The 24,636-nt window shown below is 42.7% G+C and overlaps 1 protein-coding gene across 1 annotated transcript in view; it reads right to left on the bottom strand.

Annotated features, from left to right (window-relative positions):
• Positions 1–24,636, bottom strand: part of PIDD1 (p53-induced death domain protein 1) — a 1,004,177-nt gene that overhangs the window by 814,748 nt on the left and 164,793 nt on the right. Inside the window, exon 6 of the mRNA XM_044059769.1 lies at positions 546–668. Within this exon, the coding sequence (XP_043915704.1) occupies positions 546–668 (123 nt within the window). The remainder of the gene's footprint in view (positions 1–545; positions 669–24,636) is intronic.

Here is a 24,636-nt window from a genome sequence, read left to right as displayed (position 1 = left end):
CATTCCAACAAAACAATAGAATCTTTGATAGAAGGAACATCTCCTTACATTATTATAATTCAGTGGTTGCACAACCTTACAGAAAGGAAGAAATGTTTGAAGCCAAGCATCTACACTTTCTTCAAGGTTGTGTGATATAGAAATCAGAATAACCAAGCAGAAAGATCAAGACCTAGTCTCTTCATATCAAAGAGTACAGGGAAACTTGCCACCTTGCTAAAATGGGTCATACCCAAACATTTTATGATGTTGTCCATATCTGATCTTTTCCTCTAAGTCCTTCTATTTTGACTTTTTAGGGTTTAAGGTACTAAACTAGAAACCAAAAAGAGACTGTAGAAAGAAAAATGAGAAAATGAAACAAAATGTGTTAACTACAGATTCAAAACAGTTATTGTTTTTGGTAAGTACTCTGAAACACTACAGCACTTTTATATGCAGAGGTTATTAATAGTGTGACATCCTTTTAAGCACAATTAAATCACTTACATCACCATTTTCTAAGTGGGCATAACTAATCACAGTAAAATACTCATCTCCAGTACCTTATGCTTTGCCAAGGCAGTAGTATCCAAGTCACTCCAACTATGTCCATTATAGGTGCGGACCACCAACTCCCTACTGCGTGTGGCACGTGATGAAACATAGGGTATCCAAATATACACCTCCTGATTACAAAACAAGGAGAAAAAAATACCAAGAGATCAAATGTTAATATTTTATATAGGCAGTGACTAAAATACTGTTTTGTTAAAATGTTAATATCAAGTAGAAATGTGTTTATCACAGACCAATTTCTAAGCATCTCAAGAGATCTATGAAAATCCAATGTTTGTATTTTAAGGTAAAGACAGTACACTGCAAGTGACAAAAATACCTTCAAGTGAGAAGAAAAACCTGGAAAAGCAATCCCTACTTTGTAATTATACTTGAAATGCACAGAAACATGGCAGATATGCAAGTACTGACAATGTCAGTTGATCTCTGACAGGCCAATGTAGTGGGTGGAACTCATGGATACTTCCTTCTAGAGTCCACTGTCAAGGGAAGGAAAGGAGCAAATTGCATAATAGTACATGAAATTTGTGGGAATACATGCCGAATAATGTTCAGGAATCAGGAGGAGAAGTAAGGTTTAAAGGGAAGGTAGGAAATGAACAATTTATATAATGTTAGAGCGAATTACAGTTGTTATGAAGAAAATGTATACGGAATGTACAGCGCATGAAAAAAGTAAATATGGTTTCTTTTCTTTTCTATTAATGTATGTGTGCCTATGTCTTAAGTGATAATTTAATACAGGGGTTTAAAAAAAGATACCAGATTCTGCTGTAAGATATGGACTGCCATGAGAAAAATACTACAGCTGGTGGCACACTCCCAGTCCTGGAACTACTTTTTTGAAGAAGAAATGATAGGCATCAAGTCATACCATGCCTGTTCAACTGCTACACTTCTACTGGAATGTCCAGTCTCCCCAAAAGATTTTCACACTTCAGAAGCATCCAAAAGCGTGCAAGACTAGAAAATGCATTCAGCGGTAGTAAAATGATGTAGAGATGTCTCTTTCCTATGTACTATCAGTACTCTTTATAGTAAGTACAAAATAAATTAATCTATATCTAAACATAGACCAAGATGTGAGATTATATCAGAGAAGGGGAAGAAAGAACAGCCTTGTCTCCAGGTTGTGGGCAGAGGTTCACTTCTGTCAGGAATGACAGCAGTAGAGCCAATAACAAACAGAAATCTGAGAAGAAATAATGGCTCTAAAATCACTGGTGGAAAACACCAAAACTTGTTTTCCTACCATTCATTATGGAGAGTTTGGTCAGGTTCTAACTTCCCAGTCCCATTTCCTCAATGTCACTATACAGTCAATACCAATCCAATCCGATCTCTACATATGCAGTGTGGCAATGCTGCTTGTACAAGACTGCTGTGCTCTGTGCTGGGAATTTTTCCATTCTCAATGCTATGCAGTCATGGCGTTAATACATAAAAGTAAGGGGGTGCAGGTGGCAAGGGTACAAATACTGTTTAACAAGTGTGAGTAGAGTTTTGAGAAGCTGAGTTCTCAACCAGTTATGATCACGAGACTCCATCTCAGTCAGCCACGTCTCTGCTAATACAGTGAAAATATAAAGAGCAGAAGAGATACCTTTCTACTGGGTCAGCATAGGTTTTACAATACATCCAGGTCAAGTTTTTTGGACTATGTTAGCCATCTCTGTAAGGCTAATGATGAAGGGATCATGCAGTCTGAAAGATTGAAATGACCTTACTGAAATACCTATGCTGGTGTAATAAAAGGCATTATATTACATCCGTGTTCTAGCAGTTTCTCTCAGTGGACAAGCACATAATATTTCCTTTCATATTTTGGCATCCACTGCTAGTGCAAGGTCCAGTGAAGAATATGTGTGGAGGCAAGCCAAAGGCACTACAAAAAGCCAGTGCCATAAGCACTACAAAAGTCATCAACATCATCAACCCTCTCTTTCCTATTTTCTACATGGAGTCAGGGTGTCATAACTGCTGCCGTGTCTCTCAACTCAGTGTCACTCATCTTCTTTGACAACCATGCCTCTCTTTGTCCTTCTCTGCATTTGGAGCTACTTCCGCTTCTGTTCTGATGTTATCATTTCTTTGTCTGTCCCACATTATACATCCCACCACCCATCTCAAGCACTTCATCTACATCAACTCAACTTTTCTCAACTGTTCACCCTTTACTGCCCAAGTTTCTGCACCATACAGAAGTACTGGTCTTACCAGTGCTCTGTACACCTTACTTTTCAGTTTCTTTGGCATACTTCTATCACAAAATCCAAATAAAGAGCAAGCAGACAATGACGAACTGTGGAGATTTAATTTATTATTCAAAGCACAAAATCCAAAACAAACCAGTTTCGGCTTGTCAAAAGTAACAGCCTTCCTCAGTGTTTAATTCAATATTAGTACACTGTGCTTATATACATAATCCTTGTGTTCAAGTGCCCTGTGATTGGTTCATCAATTAAAGATGTTCATTCAATCCAGGTGAAAACAAAGCACCTAATTTTATAATCCACTTTTTCTCCTTTGAGTCCAGAAGACTATGCAAACCTCCTTTGTTTACTCTATTACCTACTATTTTATCATAACAGTGAATCTGAAGGTTGCAGTGGTGTGATTAATGGTGTGTTTGTATAGGGCATTTGTGTATTTTTTGGTCCTGATGACATGTAGATGTTCTTGAAATGCGTATACGTAGGGGTCTAGATGTCTGTCCTACATAGAAGGCATGGCATGTGCAGGTTACTAAATATATGAGCCAATCACAATTGGCAAACAATTGGCAAAGAAATGCATATCATAAACCTGGCCGGTATTAATACTTGAAAAATCTTTGGTTTTATTTGCCACCCTACAATGTGTACAGTGTCCACAGGGTACACATCATTTCAATAAATCCCCGGTTATAGTCCTTTGTCCCCTATCCATACTTGACTGTTGTCTATGCTTGTAATGGCTCAATTGAGACCCCATATTCCTCCCCCTTCTAAAGGAAAAGTGGCATCTCTCCTTTAAAATTGAGGCAAGAAAATCATCCGCCCTCAAGATATTACAATGTCTCTGAACTGCATTTAATACAGTATCAGTATTACGGCCATAGGTGGTCAAATGCGTGAGATTGGGGCTTGTATTTGTTGGTTTGTCTTTGTAAATGAGAGTCTCTTGTCTATCCATCTTGGATACCAAATTACTGACAGTTAAAACATGGCCCATAGCATATCCCCTATTCCTGAATCTCATGGTGAGGTCATCCCTATAGTATGAAAAGTCATCAGGCTTAGAGCATATCGTTTTCATCCTTAAATATTGTGAATTAGGTATATTCCTGCATATGTGTGGTGGATGAAAGCTGGAGGCATGGAGAAGGGAGTTGTATCGGGAATATTTCCGATAAACTTGGGTTGCCAAAGTATGATCAACATTCCTAGTCAGAAGCACATCCAAAAAAGTGATGTGTTGTGAATGGAAAGTGGCTGTAAACAGCAAGCCCCATTTATTTTCATTAAGATAGTTTACAAACTCCCTTAAATACAACTCATCACTTCTCCATACCATCCAGCAATCATCCAAGAATCTTCTCCATATATCAATTTCATCCATATAGATGTTATGTAAGGGATCATATATAATAAATTCTTCCACATATACCATAAATAAATCCGCGTAAATGGGGGCAAAAGATGCCCTCATTGCCGACCTCTTTATTTGCCAAAAACATTGGTCCCCATAAAAAAAAAACATTTTTGGTCAGGACATACTCAGCTAGCCTAATGATAAATGTATTCATGCCAGGACGATATAATTCAGACTTCTCAAGCCAGTATTCCAGGGCCTCCATTCCCGCCCAATGAGGTATATTTGTATAGAGGGCGGATACGTCCAAGGTACATAGTAACCGACCTGGTTCTAATTGGTTGTCGGCAATGATCTGGAGGAATTCAATGGTGTCACGAAGTCTTGATCGCACCAATTGTAATAAAGATTTGAGTTTTTTGGGTTAGATATTGTGACAGTGGTTCACTAATAGAACCCTTTCCTGAAACAATCGGTCTACCAGGAGGATTAAGTGGATCCTTATGAACTTTTGGGAGAAAATAAATGTACTGATTAGAGAGATATTGTATAGTTAGATGTTTACATTCTTGTTCTGAAATGATACCTTCTTCCATTGCTTCCCTCAAGAAAGCATTAATCTCCCCCCTAAATTTATACAAAGGATCCAAAGGCATTTTCATATAATACCTGGCATCTCCTAATTGTCTCACGGCCTCATTGTTGTATTGTTCCCGGTTCATTACAACCACTGCTCCCCCTTTCTCCGCCGCCAATATCACCAGGTCTTTGTTGTTGACCGAACCCATGAGTGCCATTTGTTCCATCTTTGAGAGATTACTGGGTTTTGGTATAATGTCCTTGAAACTATAATGTAGGTCCTTGAGCACCGTATTTTGAAACATGAGTACATTGGGATGCATAGGGGGATTAAAGGACTTATGATATAAAAAGCCCTCCTGTTTACCATCACCATCAGAATCCTTGAAAAACAGTCTTAAGATTTGCCAACCTGCAGAATGCCATCAAATCTTGACCCAACTGATCTTCCGCCACAAAAAAAAAAAAAAAAAAACAGGGATGAAGTTTAAACCTTTGTTTAATACCTTTATTTCAATATCAGTCAGCTGCAAATTAGAAATGTTTAAGACATTATTTACATTTAGGTCCAGGTCATCACTTCTAATATTGTCTCCATATTGCTTGTTTTTCTGATGTTCTCTACCCCCCCAATCTGCCTTGGTCTAAAGGGTTGGTCTTTTTAGATAGAGGTGAGTCACTCTGATGCTATGCATCAAGATCTATGTTGGATGATGCCTCATCCCCTGATGTTTCATTATTGGAGCTAGAAGAACCTTACCACTTCAAAATAGATCTTGGTCTTTTCCGTTTACCACCAGTTTTGGTAGAATCATGGAATCTAACCTGTTTGTTTACATTAGAACATTTAGTACCTCTCTCATAATCTGTTACATCCCTTTGATATTTTTTAACTTTTTTAGTTTTCAAATACTGTTCCATGCACAAGCCAGTGCATTTCTTTGTGCCGGTCCCAAGCCCGGATAAATGGGGAGGGCTGCATCAAGAAGGGCATCCGGCATAAAACTTTGCCAAAACATTAATGCGGACAGCAGTAAATATTTACATACCGGATCGGTCGAGGTCTGGGTTAACAACGACCGCCACCAGTACTGTTAGCCAACAGGGTGCTGGCAGAAATTGGGCTACTGTTGGCCGAAGGAGGAGAAGAGGGGGAAGGCATGGCTGAAGGCTGGAAGAGAGGAGAAAGGCTAGGACTGTGGTAGTGAGGGTCGGAACTTTGAATGTTGGCAGTATGACTGGTATAGGGAGAGAGCTAGCCGATATGATGGACAGAAGGAAGGTTGGTATATTGTGTGTGCAAGAGACCAGATGGAAGGGGAGTAAGGCTAGGTGTATCAGAGGTGGGTTCAAATTGTTTTATCATGGTGTGGATGGGAGGAGAAATGGTGTAGGAGTTATCCTGAAGGAACAGTATGCTAAGAGTGTTTTGGAGGTGAAAAGAGTGTCGGATAGAGTGATATTTATGAAGCTGGAAATTGATGGTGTAATGATGTTTAGTTCATATGCTCCACAAGTTGGGTGTGCGATGGATGAGAAAGAAAAATTTTGGAGTGAGTTGGATGAAGTGGTGATGACTGTACCAAAGGGTGAGAGACTGGTGATTGGAGCAGATTTCAATGGGCATGTTGGTGAAAGGAAGAGGGGGATGAGGAAGTGATGGGTAGGTATGGTGTTAAGCAAATGAATGCAGAAGGTCAGATGGTAGTGGATTTTGCGAAAAGGATGGACATGGCTGTGGTGAATACGTATTTTAACAAGAGGGAGGAGCATAGGGTGACACACGAGTGGAGGAAGATGCACACAGGTGGATTATATATATCTTATGTAGGAGGGCCAGTATGAAGGAGATTGGAGACTGTAAAGTGGTGACCGGGGAAAGTGTAGTCAGGCAGCATAGGATGTTGGTTTGTAGGATGACGTTGGTGAGCAAGAAGAGGAGGACGAGTGTGAGGGCAGCCCCAAGGATCAAATGGTGGAAATTAAAAAAGGGTAATTGTGAGGTGGAGTTCAGGGAAGAGTTAAGATAGGCACTGAGGCACTGGGTGACAGTGAAGAGTTACCAAATAGCTGGATAACTACAGCAGAGCTAGTAAGCGAGACTGCTAGAAAGGTGCTTGGGATGACATCTGGACAGAGGAAGGACGGCAAGGAGACATGGTGGTGGAATGAGGAAGTACAGGAGAGTATACAGAGAAAGAGGTTGGCAAAGAAGAAGTGGGATTGTCACAGAGATGAAGAAAGTAGACAGGAGTATAAGGAGATGAGGTGCATGGCAAAGAGAGTGGTGGCGAAGGCTAAGGATAAGGCATATGAAGAGTTGTATGAAAGGTTGGACACTAAGGAGGGAGAAAAGGACCTGCACTGATTGCGTAGACAGAGGGACCGAGCTAGGAAAGATGTGCAGCAGGTAAAGGTGATAAAGGACAATGAGGGAAACATACTCACAAGCGAGGAGAGTGTGTTGAGCAGATGGAAAGAGTACTTTGAGGGGTTAATGAATGAAGAGAATGAGAGGGAGAGAAGGTTGGATGATGTGGGGACAGTGAATCATGAAGTGCAACTGATTAGCAAGGAGGAAGTAAGGATAGCTATGAAGAGGATGACGAATGGAAAGGCTGTTGGTCCAGATGACATACCTTTGGAAGCATGGAGGTGTTTAGGTGAAATGGCAGTGGAGTTTCTAACCAGATTGTTTAATGAAATCTTGGAAAGTGAGAGGATGCCTGAGGAATGGAGAAAAAGTGTTTTGATACAGATTTTTAAGAATAAGGGTGATGTGCAGAGCTGTAGTAACTACACAGGGATTAAATTGATCAGTCACAGCATGAAGTTATGGGAAAGAGTAGTGGAAGCTAGGTTAAGAAGGGACTTGATGATTAGTGATCAGCAGTATGGTTTCATGCTGGGAAAGAGCACTATAGATGCGACGTTTGCTCTGAGAGTGTTGATGGAGAAGTACAGAGAAGGTCAGAAGGAGTTGCACTGTGTTTTTGTAGACTTAGAGAAAGCATATGACAGGGTGCCTAGAGAGGAGTTGTGGTATTGTATGAGGAAGTTGGGGGTGTCAGAGAAGTATGTAAGAGTGGTACAGGATATGTACGAGGGTAGTGTGACAACAGTGAGGTCTGCAGTGGGAGTGACGGATGCGTTTAAGGTGGAGGTGGGATTATATCAAGGATCAGCTCTGAGCCCTTTCTTATTTGCAATGGTGATGGACAGGTTGACAGACGAGATCAGACAGGAGTCCCCGTGGACTATGATGTTTGCAGATGACATTGTGATCTGCAGTGAGAGTAGGAAACAGGTGGAGGAGACCCTGGAGAGATGGAGATATGCTCTAGAGAGAAGAGGAATGAAGGTCAGCAGGACTAAGACAGAATATATGTATGTGAATGAGAGGGAGGATAGAGGAATGGTGAGGATGCAAGGAGTAGAGGTGGCGAAGGTGGATGAGTTTAAATACTTGGGATCAATAGTTCAGACTAATGGTAAGTGTGGAAGAGAGGTGAAGAAGAGAGTACAGGCAGGATGAATTGGGTGGAGAAGAGTGTCAGGAGTGATTTGTGACAGACAAGTACCATGCTGAGTATATTGGGAAAAAGATGCGAAGGATGAAGCTACCAGGTAACAGGAAAAGAGGAAGGCCTAAGATAAGGTTTATGGATGTGGTGAGAGAGGACATGCAGGTGGCTGGTGTGACACAGCAAGATGCAGAGGACAGGAAGAAATGGAAACAGATGATCTGCTGTGGCGACCCCTAACGGGAACAGCCAAAAGAAGATGATGAGTTTTCAAATACTGTTCCAAATTTTGTAAGTCCTTGGATAATTTATCCATACAGGTTTGGTATGTTGGTTCAGCCTCAAATGATTGGGCCGTTTCACACAACTTCACAACCTCTATCAATTCTGACTCAATGGTCCTTTCATAATAGTCTAATAACACCTTAACAAAACCCATCGAGGCCTGCTGTTGTGCCTTAACTCAATCTTCCATAAGTTTAATATCCATTTTTGCCACCATGGGTTTCAAACGAACCCTCAAACCTCTAGGAGCCAAATTTTTGGCTGAATACACCTTGAATAGTTTGGCGTGCCAAACATTACTTCTTAAAGGTCGCAGAGATTTCGTTAGAAGTTGAAAGTGATTTTCACAATCAATTGCCCTTGAATTTAAAGTGGCTTCATATGCAGATTGCCCATCCCTACTCAATCCAAAAGCACCAAGATCATCTTTATCCGCAGATGATCCTTTTATAATACTTCTATCACAAACTACCCCTGCCACTGTGTGCCAAGTGACTGCAGCCCCTCTGATTCTAGCTTTGACCTCCTCATTCAGACATTCCCTCTTAATAACCTCTCGTGCTACAAACCTGTTCCACTATCTACCCTTGTATCTCCAATTTTCAGCTTCAAAATTCTGATTCTCCCATTTGCTACCATGACAACTGTCTTATCTGTACTCAGTTTCATCTCATGTGCCTTCAGATTTGCATTTCATTTCCTTTTATTTGCTGAAGTTCCTGTTTAGAGTCTACTTGTAATACCATATTGTCTGCATACAACAGGTATGTCGATCTGTCCTGCCTGACCTGTTTGCTAAAGTAGTCTATCACCAGTATGAACAGCAGTGGGCTCAGATCTGAACTCTGATGCACACCCACTCCCACAGGGAGCCCCTCTGAGAGTCCAGAAACTGTACTTGTACCACTGATTACTTGTACATAGCCTGCAGTTGTACTACCCATGTTTCTGTGACTTTGAACCATCACAGGACTGCCTAATCAGCTTTCTTGGTGGCATTTTAATATGTTTTCACCAAATGTAGGAGTGCCCAGCTGGACTATCGTCCCATCTTTATTTTCTTCTCCACTTTCTGTCTCCAAGCAGGTATAGGACTGATTGTGCTGCATCCTGTTCTGAGCCCAAACTGCTCAGCTACCATCTTACTTTATAATACTACTTTGTGTATTCATTTGTACTACTCTGTGTATTCATTCACCAATCACTCACTCCAGCACTTTCATGCAGTACAACAGGAATATGATACCTCTATACTGCATACAGTTGTGAATGCACCCTTTGTTCTTGTACAGTGGCTCTAGAATGCTTATTTACCCGTCATCTGGGAAATGCATTTCCCTCCATAGAGCTATGAGTACCCTCAAGAACCATTTCTCCTCCAGCTCACCTAACATCTAATCTTATCTGCAGTGATCTCATCTCAGCCTGCTGCTTTCCCTGAATTCATTTTCCTTAGAGCTGTTCTTACTTCTGTGGTGGATATATTGTTCTCTCATTACAGGCTGTGCATGGGGCAGTACAGCTTCTCTGGGTTTTTCTTCAGTCAGAAGATGCTGGACACCCTTCCTTTCATCTTGCCTTTGATGTGCTGTGGACTGGTAAGTAGGTTGTTGCTGCCATCCCTTACAAATAATGTGTGATGACCGTCTTATCTTCCTGTCTTTTCCTTGTAACCTGACAGAGTTTCTTTGTGCCATCTGCCAAGTCACTTTACAGAAGCTGATACAGAGTGCCTCTGATGCCTTATTCTTTGTTATTGCAACTGAACCCTCGGCATCTTTGTTAGCCAGCCAGTATTCCTTCTTAGCCTGTTCAGTCTTTTCTAACTCCTACTTTTTCCTGCACTCCCTTCTTTTAATGACTTCCTGGACTTCTGCATTCCACCAGCAGTTTTCCTTATTTAACTTATTTCCATACCTAGCCCAGCCAGGTCTACACTCTTCACACATGTTGTTTTCAGATGCTGCTCCCATTTCCTCTTCTTCCTGAGATGCTAGGACCCTGAGTATTTTCTTATTTTGTGCTATTAATCTTGTCAACTTCCAGGTCTTCATCCTAGTCTATGGTGACCTTAAATCTTTTTCTGACCACAGCTTGCAGTTGATAGTGGCCACTAGTGGTTAATGTTGTGGGCCAACTGTTTAACTGGGGTTGACTTTGCAATCTCGGATTCTACAACAGTGCCATTTTCTTACCAGGATAAAGTCTACCTTAAATGCATATTGGCTAAGCATTTGATCTTGTGACTCTCACTCTTGCTGAACTACATGTTGGCCACCCTCAAGGCATTCGGCAGACAGAAGTCTAGAATGACCTTTCCTTCTCTATTCCTGTTGTCAATATGAGCATTCAGATCCCCATTAACAACAACTCATGTTATTCTGCTTTATCTAACAGATCCTGCAATTGCTGCCTGAATGCACTTTTTTCCTCAACATCACAACCTTGCTGTGAGACACAGACTTTCTAAGATCATGAATTTCTCTCTATCTTTACACTACAGTCCAAATGCCCAGAGTCTAAAATTAAGTCAGATGACATTACTCAATCTCGTAAGAACATTCCCCTACACCATAATTCCAATACCATTTCTAATTTGCCCTGCCTCTGAGTAACAGACTCTGGATACCAAGCCAAGTGACTTGGCTGCACTGCCATTCCACCTTGCTTCCTGGACACAGGATGTTCAGTCTCCTCCTTCCATTGATGACATCCACTTCCAAGCTGCTTCCTGTCAGTGCATCTATTTTCAGTGTACCAATCTTTAATTTTTGGTAGGTTGATTGGTTTTATGTCCAGCTTCCACTTACTATTTACTGACCCAAGGCTGTTGGCCTTTATGGGAGGCACACACTGGCCAACACAGAGACAAACCCTGCCACCATGGGTCCCTAGTTTAGGTCAGTTCCTCAACCAACTTATCAATGACAAAAAAACATTTTTTGTGACATCAGTCAATGTGACCAAAAAACCTAGAGCCAATTTTTACATCAAGTGGCTCAACCTGACAGTCTAGAATTCATGTTCTCCTAGCTACATGATACTGATGCCTAAACTGGTTGATCTACAAATCTTTTCTCTCAATAGGCACCACCTAGTATCTGTACTACTGCCCATGACTCCTTTAATTTTTTCCACAAAGGCATTTGTAGGAGGTCAGGACTGAACTCTGAGCCATGTAAATGACAGGCAAAGACCTTAACCATCATACCAACACTGTCTCGCGTACAACAGGGGAAATGCTTGTAACCACCTCAAGAAGCAACATGGATAAACATTCTGACTTAAGTTCCTAAGCTCTACTCCTTGTTAAATGCAAGGAGAGGCAAAAAATAGACCAGATGCAGCATGCCACAACAGAAGCACAATCAGCTAGCAATGATCTCCATACCCCAAGTAGTGCAATCATGGGAATCACCAAGACAGATTTGGAAAACAAGAGTCCTAGGTGAGCAGCAACAGTAACCAGTTGTCTATGTAAGATAGACCAGCTTTGACTGTAGCAGGATCTCTGTTACCAGGTTAGCAACTAGTGAACACCATGGAAGCAGAAGAAATATCAAAAGCAGCACTGTGTATTGAAAATGCTGCACACCCAAATAGATGCACAAGGTCCTCTAGTGTAGTTCCAAAATGGCAGTGCATCAAGTAGATGAGGTCAGCTGAAACTCTCATCCAGACTTTCTGGTAGCAGTGTTCTAAGTCTTGTACTCCAATAATGGGGAGTTTCTCACTAATGAATATATACAGTGAAGCTGCTAAAACAAGGTCTCCTCACCTCCACGGCAACAAGGCAGGGAAACCCACTACTTGCTCACCTATAAGAACTATCTCCAAAGCCACCCCATTCCAAAAGGAACTGAGAATATACCAGAAATTACTCTGATACATTCCTACCCATCAGATTGGCACTTCTTCCAGGTTATGACTCTCCAATCTGGGGCAGTTTGGAAGAAAAGCCCTCCTACTCAGCCATTTAACAGTACTCTGTTAATTTTTAAAGCAAGTGATCTGGGTATACGAACAACAGGGAGCACCTTTTCAGTCATAACCTTGTAACAATAAAGTCAAGAAGACAAAGTAAAAATACAGCTGAATGCATAAGAAAATACAAATGGTAAACCTTAGAAGCAATTAAAAAAACATGAAAATGTAGATGGTAACAAACTTTAGAGATTGGGAGACCTGTACATGGCCACCCTGAGTGGAAGATGAACATTCTCCAGCAGGATGAAAATGTAAAGGTAATACCCACTGAAAAACCAAGTCCATCACTTCACAGCACCATGTTAAGCACCCATAAAACTCTGACAAAAATAAACAAATGAAATTTTTTATGTTTGTTAAACATGAATTTGCTGCTTAGCAGGCAATAAATTCAAAAAAATGAAAAGTAAATAAAAAAGAAAACAATGGTGTGTGAGGGCGCACGTGCGTCAGTGAAAAAGAAGCAGAGAGTGAGATAGGAATACAAACATCTTGAGACTGTAGCATGCAGTCTGTCAACTTACAAGCCTTAACAAAATAAGAAAGTGAATCGCTAATGTTTGTCTGACCTTAAACCTCAGTGGCTTTGCATCAAGAGTCCGAGCAGAACTAAAATGCAAAATTAGGGACAGTTAAGAGGCACGGAGTGTTGCAGTAAAATGGCTTTATCTGCTGGCCGTGTATGTGTAACTGAGAGAAACACAGAGTGGGATAGAAAATTCCAAAGCATTTAGACTGCAACATGCAATTTATAAAAATGAATGAATGAATAAATGAATAAAAACACTAATGTCTGGCATTACTGACTGACCTTATGCCTTTGTGATTTGTCAATGGGGGTGCAATAAAGGATCTGTAGCTGCTGGCCCTGTATGTGTGTGTGTGTGTGTGTGTGTGTGTGTGTGTGTGTGTGTGTGTGTGTGTGTGTGTGTGTGTGTGTGTGTGTGTGTGTGTGTGTGTGTGTGTGTGTTTATGCACATTAGTCTGTCTGTGCTTCTGAATTTGGGTGTGGGTGTGCGCACGTTACACAGACATTAAATACTTGCATAAACAAACATTATATACTTACCATAACTTTAGATCCATGTTGTCTGACTTTCATCCGGTTCAAATGTATGGGTTGTCAGATCCCACCTCTGCACCAACTTTGAAGCTTCTTCAGATCCAAAGCTCTGCCTCCTCCCTTACCCAAAATTCCCTGGATTCCATCTTAGTTGCTCAGATAGAGTTTGCCCCCCACTCTGTCTGATATCAGAACCATCCTAAAAAAGGAACCCCTAATTAAATGATTTCCAGCCTGTTGAGTAATAGTGGATACAGTCTCACATGACTGCACAGGCAGAGAATAAAAGTCCACTCAATCATCTCAAAGCCAGCTGAAAGGAGACGGGAGAGAGGGAGTTTGAACTGGGCAAAAATCAGACAAAATGGATCTAATGTTATGGTAAGTGCATAACTTTTGTATCCAATGCTGTCTATTTTCATCCATTTCAAATGCATGGGACAGAATCCCAAGCTATTAAACAGGGTAGAATCAAGGAAGGACATTCTTTAGTATGGTGGAACCAAACGAAGAACGTGATCTGGAATGAGTGTCCACCTTATAGTGACACACAAAGGTGTGTACTGTAACCCAAGGGGTCACAGCGTAAATGTCATCATTGGATAGTCCTCTGTAAAAGGCTGTTGAAGTGGAAACTGGCCTAGTTGAATGACCTTTTGGTTACCTGGTTATGGGACCATTTTTCTTCTTCTTCTACACAAAGGAGATACAATCTGACAGCCATCTGGACAAGATAACTGTACTAACAGCCTTCCCTAACTTTGGTTTAGAAAATAAAAGGAACAAATGATAGTCTCTTCTGAATTGTTTTGTTCTGTGAATGTAGAATCTGAGCTACCCATGGACATCTAACATATGCAACAACTAATTTCCTTTGTTTGAATATCTGGGGAAAAACACAGGCAAGTTTATGGATTGATTTAGGTTTATTTCAGATGCCACCTTATAAATAATGGACATGTTTGTTCTAAGGAAAATTCTATCTTTGTGAAATACCAGATACAGAGGCTTACATGAAAGACAAACTCAAAATTTCTTCTGGCTGATGTCACTGCCACTAAGAAGATTGTTTTCCAAGTAAGGAATAGTAGGTCTGCTCTGGTTTCGGGTTGGAATGGGGACTGCGTCAGAACTTGAAGTATAATGGCAAGTATAATGGCGCTAGGTCTCGAATGGAAGGTCTTAGTAAAAAGGTACCTTTCAAGAAAGATTTGGAAATTTTCAGCACGGCTATTAGAATATCTTTACATCTAACATGAAAATTTGAAATTGCCACTAACGGTACCTTGAAAGTGTCAAAACTGGAACCTTTATCAAAGAGATTAGATAAAAATTACAATATGGATGGAACAGGGGCTTAAAATGAGTCCAGGCCTTTACAGAAGGCCCAAATATAAAATCTCTTCCATTTATTCTGGCAAATTTTTCTAGTGGACAGTTTCTGATAAGCGAAAGAATATTACATACCTCAGGGGAAAGCCTGGCTTCTCTTGTTATGGTTAGAATTGGAGGAACTATGTTGTTAACTTCATGGACTTCTGATCCAGAAGAGGCAGTCCAGAGTCAGCAGGTTTAGATAATGATCCAACATCCAAGGGGGATTTACAAGTAGAGGTCATAGGTAGGAGAACCATGTTTGTCAGTGTCATAAGGGGGCAATGAGGTTCACCCTGGTCTTGCACCATCTTGTTTTCTGTATGAATTTGTTCATTAGAAGCAAAAGACGGAAGGAATATAAGAGGCCTGGGGCCAAGTGTGGAACAGAGAATCCCTCTGTGACTGTTCCTGTGGAGGGATCAGGGCAAAATACCTGCTGCATTTGTTGTTTAGATAAGATACAAAAAGGTCTCAGCAAGGTTGGCCCCAGCGACTGAATATTAAACACACCATGAGGCCTAAAAGACGCAGAACTAAACTCGCTAATGGTGACGGGTGATGTAGTATTTGTATGGCTGTAAAGCAAGTGATAACATTCTGGGATGGGGAAAACTATCTGTTAGCTAGTATCTAGGTAGCATCCTATAAAGTCTATGCTCTGTGTTGAAGTCAGTCGACATTTTCCTAGGTTTACAGTTATTCCTATGTCCAGTAACAACTGGAGCACCTGGTCCAGGTGTCACAGCAGTAGATGCTTGGAGATAGCAGCTAAGAGCCAACTGTTGAGATACGGGAAGACTTGGATCCCCAACAGACACAGGTGTGCTGCTACCACTGCCATGGTCTTGGTGAATACCCAGGGGACTGTGGTGAGACCAAATGGCAGTGCCCAGAATTGGTAGTGACTGGCGCCCAAGCCAGAAGTGGAAAAATCTCCTGGAGTGCTTTGCTATTTTGACATGAAAGCAGGCATCCTGGAGATCTATAGAGCACATCTAATCATCCTTCATCAGGAGAGGTAAAATGAAATGAACTGTCAGCATCTGGAATTTTATCCTATCCATTTCACAAATTGGTTTAGGGGACTAAAATACAAAATGGGTATGAGGTCCACCATTTTTCTCTGGTACTAAAAGGAATCTGGAATAGACTATGGAGTCTAATTAGTCGTGGGTGACTAGGTGGACGATTCTTTTTTCTAGTAGCTTTGAAATTTCTATGGCTGCCAAGACCCACTGACTGGGTGGAACATTGGGGACTTTCTTCTTTTTCAGAGGTGGAAGGAAAAAGGGAAATGAATAGCCTCTGGACATTACCTTTACCAATGTGGAATTTGAAGTTCTACTGTGCCAGGCTTGAGGTTGTAAAAGATAGGCGTCCCCTGACTGCCTCTAGAGTACAGCAGCTGGGCAATTGTTAAGGGGCATTGGTAGGCTTTCTCAGTAAAAGCACTGCAAAAGCCCGGATTACGTGGTCCACCTCTGCCTCTAGGCATCATCTGTTAGCATTGCCTCACACTCTTCCACAGGAAAATCTATCACTGTGGGAGTCATGGTAGGAACTCTTAATTTACGGAACCACTTTTTCTTCCCTGATCTTTAGTTCCTAATGAAAGAACTTTGCAGGGTTGAGAAGTGGACTCCTATTGCAGAGAGAGTCTTACCATCCTTTTGACTCCTGGTGAGTGTGTCTTCAACCTTAGGTCCAAATATCGTAAGAGGCATTTACAAAAGATGTCCTAAAGCCTTCTGCAAAGTCACAAAGATGCATCCAGGTATGGCGGCGTATGGTAATGCAGGTGCTGCTGCTCTGGCCATGCCATCAGCTGCACTAGAGAGCAAGCCCATGTCCGCATTAGAAGAAGACTCCAGCGTGGAAAACTGGGAGTTCACTGCTTTCTGAACATCCACAGGCTGAGAGGGACTTGGTGATCTCTTTGGTGAAGTCTCTCTAGAATCTGGTTAAATGAGCCAAATAATGCAGCAATCTAAGGATGAAAGTCATTGATGCATAGGCCTGCTTCCCAAATCTGTCCATCATCCTAGACTCTCTGTTAGGAGGATGAATGGATGAGCTCTCTTCTGATGGTTCTTTTCTAGTGGCTGCTTCTTCCACCATAGCATCTACTAGTGGACTCTTACTCCAGTGATTCCTAACGTTAGGCACACCCAAGATGTGATCCACTTTTCTGGGGATTGGCTCCACCACATTAGGGTCCTTCCATGCCTGTTGAGCCACTATGTCAGTAAGAAGGTCAACATGTGGTACCTCCCAAAACAATGCTGGACCGGAACCAAAGGCTTCCAGGAACACTGACTTATCAGGTGAAGGGTCTCGGGACGACCAACCCTCTCTCTGTTTCATCAATTTGAGAATATCGCCAAAAGTGATGTCTTCAGAGAGGGAATGAGGGGAACTCTCCCCTTTCTCCAAGTCAGTGTCTTCAGTCAATGACTCTGGGGAAAAGTCTGAGTGCTTCCATTTGCATTTCCTTTTTCTGTGAACACCTTCTGGGGAGCAACAAAAGTTCAGAATCAGAAGGGGAACCGACAAAAAACAGATCTCCTCATAAGTCCTTGGGCCTGGCTGCCCTGTCCAACAAGATGATGAGGAGAGGAAGCAGACTCTGGCTGGGGTTTGGGTGGAGCCATACTGGTTGGAGACATCTTCTCTTTGGAGCTTGCCAACACCCTCTCAAAAGCCTTGAAGGCCAAAACTACCACAGGCACTAGGGATACTCCCCGATCTGAGGAAGGAAGGGAACCCTCGACATCAATGATCCCCAGTCCCAAAGCCAGTCTTGGGACTGAGCTGTCTAGAGTCAAAGCTCCAAGAGGGAGAGAGAGCTCTGAGAATTTCAGACTCAACCCCCCCCCCCCCCCAGAACTCAATACTGAAGCTTTGGCTCAGAGTCTCTTCTCAATCCGATAGCATCAGCATTGTGAGAGATAGGGTAGCAGTCTGCAAAGACATCAGTAGCTCCAGTGCTGATAAAGGTGCTCCAGTTCCAGTCAGATTCGACAACACTGGACCCAATGGCAAGTTAGTACGGTTTCAAGCAGTGGAGGGTACGATGGCTAGAACTTGGTACCTTTCCAGGTAATGGTACCAGGATAACCCCAAGCTGGATTTGCATCCTCAAAAACTTCCTCATCATCCTATCTACATCCAGTTCCATGAGACTTTGAGATGAACAAGTTTACGATGCCACCAATGGTGTTTGGGAGTATCTCCTTTCCTGGAGAATATGGGAGTACAATCTGGTTCTCACCCATCCTGGTGAGTATCTGGCTCTTGGTGAAGGTAATCAGACCTGAGGAATTGTCAGATCCTATCTTCAAGCAATTTTTGGGTTGGGCACAAGCAAAGCTGTCAACTCTTGGGAGGACTTTTTGGCAGACTTAGTTGGGAATGTGCTCTTCTCTTTCTTCCTCTTATCCTTGTCTGACTATCTTTTTTTTTGCCCCTTATCTTTAAGTTTATGCCACTGTTTCCTGGAAGGAGACATAGAAGAGGTCAAAGGAGTAGCCCCTGTCTGTGTTGGATGAAACCCCTTCAAAAAAAGATTGTCCCTTCTCATCTAAAGGCAGCAGAAGACTGGCAGTCCACATCCAGATGTGAGCACTCAAGCAATATATACACTTCGTGTGTGGGTCCTGGGACAGGAGTTTGTACCCACTCTCCAAACACTTTTTAAATCCTTAGGATTCAGATATGGTGAGAAGAACTTAAAGAAAAGTGAAGTTTATGTCCTATTTTAAACAGACAAAAATTACAAAGACTAATATATATCTATATATAACACTTTTTAAACAGCAAACAACTAGGAACATAAAGGACAGAGAAACATTAACTGCCTAACCAAACTAACAGCTTATACTAACACAACACTTTATCTTAGCCAAAAGTTTGAAAAAGGATGTTAAAAGCAAACGAGAGAAAAAAACTCTATCAACAAAAGGAGTGGCAGCTTTGATCTAAAAGGATACAGCACACAGAATTGAGAGCTCTTTCACATATCTGTTATCCTCAAGTGGCACAACAGATCTGAGGATCTAAGGTGGAGTCCAGGGAACTATGGATAGGGGAAGAGTCAGAGCTCTGGATCCAAAGAAGCTTTAAGTCAGTGCTGAGGTCAGATCTGGTTGGATCCAACAACCCACATGTTTGGAACAGACAAAAATAGAAAACACTGGATCTTGTACTTTGGATGTGAAATACTTCCTCTGACAACAAAACATATGCTACAGCAAGTTTGAAACATTATGCGGAAGAACTATTTTAAATCAAAAATATTTTTTAAAAGTATTTAACAGATATACTATAATCTAAGCTCCATTATGCCTTCCAGAGTGGGTGGTATCAGGGAATTAATGCCCCGTACATCAATTCTCTGATAATGCCCACCCTGTCGAGCATTATTGCTTGTTTAAAAACATTGAGAATATACAACAGACTAAAAGCATCAGGGCTGCATCAGGCCAGTTGAGGAGACACTATCTTAGGAGAAATTGTTATCCTGAAGATCACAGCTACGGTCTTGGAATTTCAAGAGGGGCCTGGTGGCAGTAGGAAGACAAAAATATAGATGTTTCCAATATACATAGATGACACCCCCAATAACAGGTTCCAGGATAGGAACTACCCATTGCTTAGAATCTGTTTGGCTGCCTGAAGAATTTAAACACATGTAAAGGGAAGGACAAGAAATGGATGGTCATTCAAGGGATAAATCATAAGCTCAGAGACTTAGGAGTGCTTGAAGCACAAACATTTTGCAAGAAGAGGTGATGGCCACCAGGAAAGAAAAGTTGTGTAAAATCTTACCATAACCATAGCTGTCCTTCTCTTCCATGTTGCAGTATTCTGCATATGGGTTTACTCCTCTAGTCTCACGTACATACAGTAAATATTTAAAAACATTCAGTCCCTCTAAGGTGCATGAGACGTCTGATGTGGCTGACAGAACGTGGGCCATAAAGGTGACGGCACGCACCAGCCCTCAGAACAGAAGGCCCCAGTCGGAGCCAGTCCTAGTAAGGGCAATGCCAATTCATTGCCACCCAGATAGGGAAGTTATTAGCTGACAGGAGGGCGGGTGGGAAGGAATACTACAACATGGAAGAGAAGGACATCTATGGTTATGGCAAGATTTTACACAACTTTTCTATATCCTTCTATTCCCATGTTGCAGTATTCTGCATATGGGTGAGGGCCAAAGCTCACTGAGATTGGGGTGGTGGTCTAGAGGCAAACTCCAGGAATCCATGAAGGATAGCCCTGGTGAACCCTGCCCTGCATCTGGAGATGTCATGTGGTCAAGTTTATAGTGTTTGGTGAAGGTGTGAACAGAAGACCAAGTAGCAGCCTCCAGCATAGTAGGGATATCCAGGACCTTAAAGAAGACACCTGAAGAGGCCATGGCTCTTGTGGAATGTGCTTTAACTTCATCCTGCAGAGATGTACCATGGAACTGGTAGCAGAAGGTGATGGCCTTGGAGATCCAAGTAGAAATAGTCTGTTTGGACACTGCCTTCCCCAGGGCTCTAGGGTGAAAGGACACAAAAAGATGGTCAGTCTGTCTGATAGACTGAGTGTTGTGCAGTTAGAACCTGATTTGTCTGTGTACATCCAGGGAATGTAGAACTCTCTCACTGTCCCCTTGTGGGGTAGGGAAAAAGACAGGTAAGTGTATGGCCTGGTTGAGGGACAGGTCATTCACTACCTTGGGCATGAAGGAAGGGTTTTGTCCTGAGGGTAACCCTGTCCTTGTGGAAAACAAGGAAAGGAGGAACAGCCATAAGGGCTTGGAGGTCTGATATTCCTCTGGCTGAGTTCAGGGCCACTAACAGAACAATTTTCCAACTACAATACTTTAGGGAAGCTTTATCTGCTGGCTCAAAGGGCAGGAGCGTAAGCTTCTTGAGCATGTAGTTAAGGTCCCAAGGAGGAGGAGAGGGTTTCCTGTGGGGTCTGATGTGAAGTACCCCTTTAAGGAAGAGCTTGGAAGGAAGTCTGGATACAAATGGGGGATCCAGAGGCAAGCATGCAGAAATAGCAGACAGATGAGCTTTGATGGATGACTAAAGCCAATCCAATCTGTAGTAGCTCACACAGATAAGACAGCACTAGAGGAGGTATGCTAAGAAGCGGGTCCAGCTGTCTTTTATGACATCAAATAGTGAATCTTCTCCACTTTGAAAGGTATGATTTGCTTTTATTTGGATTCCTAGCCTTCTGCAGGACAATGAGCATGTCCTCATTGTAAAGGTGTCTGAAGGGGGTCAGAAACTTATCAGCCACAGGGTTAGGTGTAGAAGCTGCCATTGTGGGTGAATTAGTGACCCCTTGTGCTGTGTGAGAAGGTCCCCAATGGGGGGGGGACTTGTGGTGACTGCCCTTGGACAAATGTACGAGTAAGGGGAACCAGTGCTGTCTGGGTCAGTAGGGCGTCACCAAAAAGATTTTTGGATTGTTCTGCTGCATTTTCAGCAGGAACGTCTGAAAGAGTGGGAAGGGGGGATGCATATAGACATTTCCCCTTCCAAGAAATTGAGAAAGCATCTGCTGCCAGTGCCTGTGGTTCTGGTGTTCTGGTGCAAAAGCCAGGAAGTTGCCTGCTGATGGTGGAGGCAAACAGGTCTATTTGAGGCATACCCCACCTGTGGACCAGATCCAGGAAGACATCTCTTTGAAGCATCCATTTGTGGTTGTTTGCGCTGACTCTGCTCAAATAATCTGCCTGGGACTTGAGAGAGGGAATGTATGTCGCCTGCAGAGTGATTTCCTGTGAGGTGGCAAATTCCCAAACCAAGAGGGCTAGTCTGCAGAGCAGGCAGGGTTCCTTCCCTGCTTGTTGATATACTACAGTACAGTGGTGTTGTCTGTGCATATCTGAAGTGGTCCCTGTTGTAGGAAAGGAAGAAATGCCTGGAGGGCAAGAAAGATTCCCCTCATCTCTCTGGCACTGATGTGTTCTAATTTGTGGCGATTTGGCCACAGGCCCTGCACCCTTCAGTGGCAGAGAATGGCTCCCCAACCCAGGTCTGAGGCGTCTGTGTGCATGACCTGTGTGGGCTGAGGTGGTTGGAGAGGAAGGCCTGGGTTGTGTTTCACCTATCCCAACCACCGTAGTATTTCCTTTTTTAGGCAGGGTAGAAGGGGCACAATGTGCTCCACAGGGTGGCTGTGTTGCTTCCAGACTGGCTGAAGGTACCATTGTAACTTCCTCATGTGCATTCTTGCTAAAGGAAGCCTAGGTGTGGTAGCTGCCACATAGCCCAGTAGTTTGAGGTACTACTTTACAGTCAACTCTGTGAAGTGAAGTACCAGAAGGAGATGTTCAGTCAATTAGTTCATTTTGGGTGGGGATAGTTATACCTCCATGAAGTCTGAGCAGATCCTGCACCCAAGGAATACAATGTCTTGGGGTGGTTGTAGATGAGATTTTGGGAAGATTATCTGTAATCCCAGTGATTACAAAGAGGGCCACCACAAAGTGGATGTGCCTTTGCAGGGTTTCTTGGCTGGCAGCCTGGATCAACATGTCATCCAGGTAAGGGAATATCTGTATTCCTTTGTTCTGCAGTAAGCAACCACTGGTGCCAAGCATTTTGTTAAGACATTGGGTGCAGTGGAGAGACCAAAGGGCAAGGCAGAGAACTGCAAGTGAGATGAACCCATCAAGAATCTCAGGTATTTCTTGTAGGTGGGTTTTATTGGAATGTAGAGATTAAGCATCTTTTATATCTAATGTTGCCAGGAATCCTTGTGGAATTAGAGGTGGGAAAAGGGCTGGCAGGGTCAGCATTTTGAAGGTAGGGACCTTTATGAAAAGGTTGAGATTTGAGAGGTCTAGAATAGGTCTCCAAGGTCCATCCTTCCTGAGGACCAGGAAGAGCCTTGAGTAGAATTCTCTTCCGTTTGCAGCTGAGGGGACAGTCTCTATGGTGCCCTAAGCTAACAGGGTCTGCACTACCGGTTGCAAGAGGTGCAGTTGCTGTGAAGGTGGTCATGGGATGCCTCACCCTACTGCTGGGGAGATCCAGGACAGGTAGCAACAGATGTGAAGTTGTTCAATCTCGCCATTCATTCTTCATTGATGGGTTCGGAGCCGATCCTTAGCTCCGACACGGCCTTTTAGCAAAGCTCAAAGTTTACCAGTAGCTCGAGACCAAGCCCCTAATCCCATGATGCACTGCTGGAATTACCTCAGATCTAGTGTGCCACGGCACTGATCTCTTGGTTTCCAGCGTTGCTCGAGACTTTTTGTGGGATAATTCTGCATATTAGCAATTTTTTTCATTTCTTTTTATATATATATATATATATATATATATATATATATATATATATATATATATATATATATATATTATTAGATATATTTAGACTGTTGTTTAGAAGTGTTCCCCTTTCCCTTTCATAGCTTTTGCTTCTAGCCATGTTATTCGTGACCTTTTTGCTTCTTGGCCTGTAGTAGTGTAGACTAGTTTAGAAGTTTATATTAAAATTTAAAATTTCTGTATTGTATTATATATATAACTAAAGTGGCCCCTTTAGGCATTTGTTTGTGATAGTGTGCGTGTGTTTTTTTGTTGATAGCTCTCCATAATTTTGATAGGTTTTCTATATATACATATATTATGTCTGAAGATAAAGAAAAACACCCGAAGTCTGGTTTTTAAAAATGTCCAGACTGTGGACAGAAAATGTCTGTGACAGATGCACATGTTCAGTGTGTTTATTGTTTGGGTGAGGTGCACCTTCAGGAGTCCTGCAGTATCTGCCACTCCTTTTCTACTAGGGTGCTTGCTGAGAGAAAGAGGAAACTTGTAGATCGAGGTCTCCTTAAGCACCCTTTTGTAAAAGCTTTGCCTGACCTGGATGGGGCCAGCAAATCTTCAAAATCTTCCTCAGAGTCTAAGGCAAAAAAAATCAAAAAAAGTGGAATATACTGTGACTTCGGCTCCACAGCCTTTAGAGCCAACAGTCTGTTCTTTTCAGAGCCAGGACTCTGGCTTGGAACCGGTCTCCGAGACTCCCTCTTCTCCACTTCTCCAGTCGGCACCATCAGTGCTTTCTTCCAGGTCCTCTATTAGCCTTTCGGATTTGGACATGGATCGACTGGTACAGACGCTGTTATTGGCACCAGGCCTAGCAAAATTGCTGCCGGTTCTGACCCGGGTGTCGGAACCGAAGACTACACTTCCAGAACTGACTACTCCTCCACAGAGCCATACCGGTCCTTCGGAGCCGGTGGAAGACAACTTGATGATTGTAGAACCCTCGGAGCCAATGGCTATTCCAGTGTCATCGGCTCAATCTGCTCGGACATCCTCGGCACAGACCGGGGACTGCCGACACTCCCCTGTCGGATCCGGGGAGGATAGTCGCACTGACTTGTTGGTGCCGACTCTTCCTCTCGGGGCATCGGCTCGGGGAGCTCGGCTGCTACCTTGGTCTCAGAGCCCAAGGCATCGGTGCGGGAGGGAATTGCGGTCCCTTCGGCTCCGTCGACTCCTTCTCATCGGAGCCGAGATGCTTTCAAAGCCATGAGGAGAGTGTTGTCTCCAAAGACTTCCTCATCACCAGGTTTGGCCTCTTTTTTCCCTTAAAGTGCTTGTGTCCGCTTCTATTACCATCGGTCACCCCAAGTGAAGAGACCCAAAGCCTCAGGTAGCCCCACTG

Source organism: Protopterus annectens, chromosome 17.part0, assembly GCF_019279795.1.
Source record: "Protopterus annectens isolate FY-2018-M chromosome 17.part0, PAN1.0, whole genome shotgun sequence".
NCBI classification, from domain to species: Eukaryota; Metazoa; Chordata; order Ceratodontiformes; family Protopteridae; genus Protopterus; species Protopterus annectens.
Note: the sequence above shows the minus strand (reverse complement) of the source record. Positions and strands in the feature narration are given on the sequence as shown.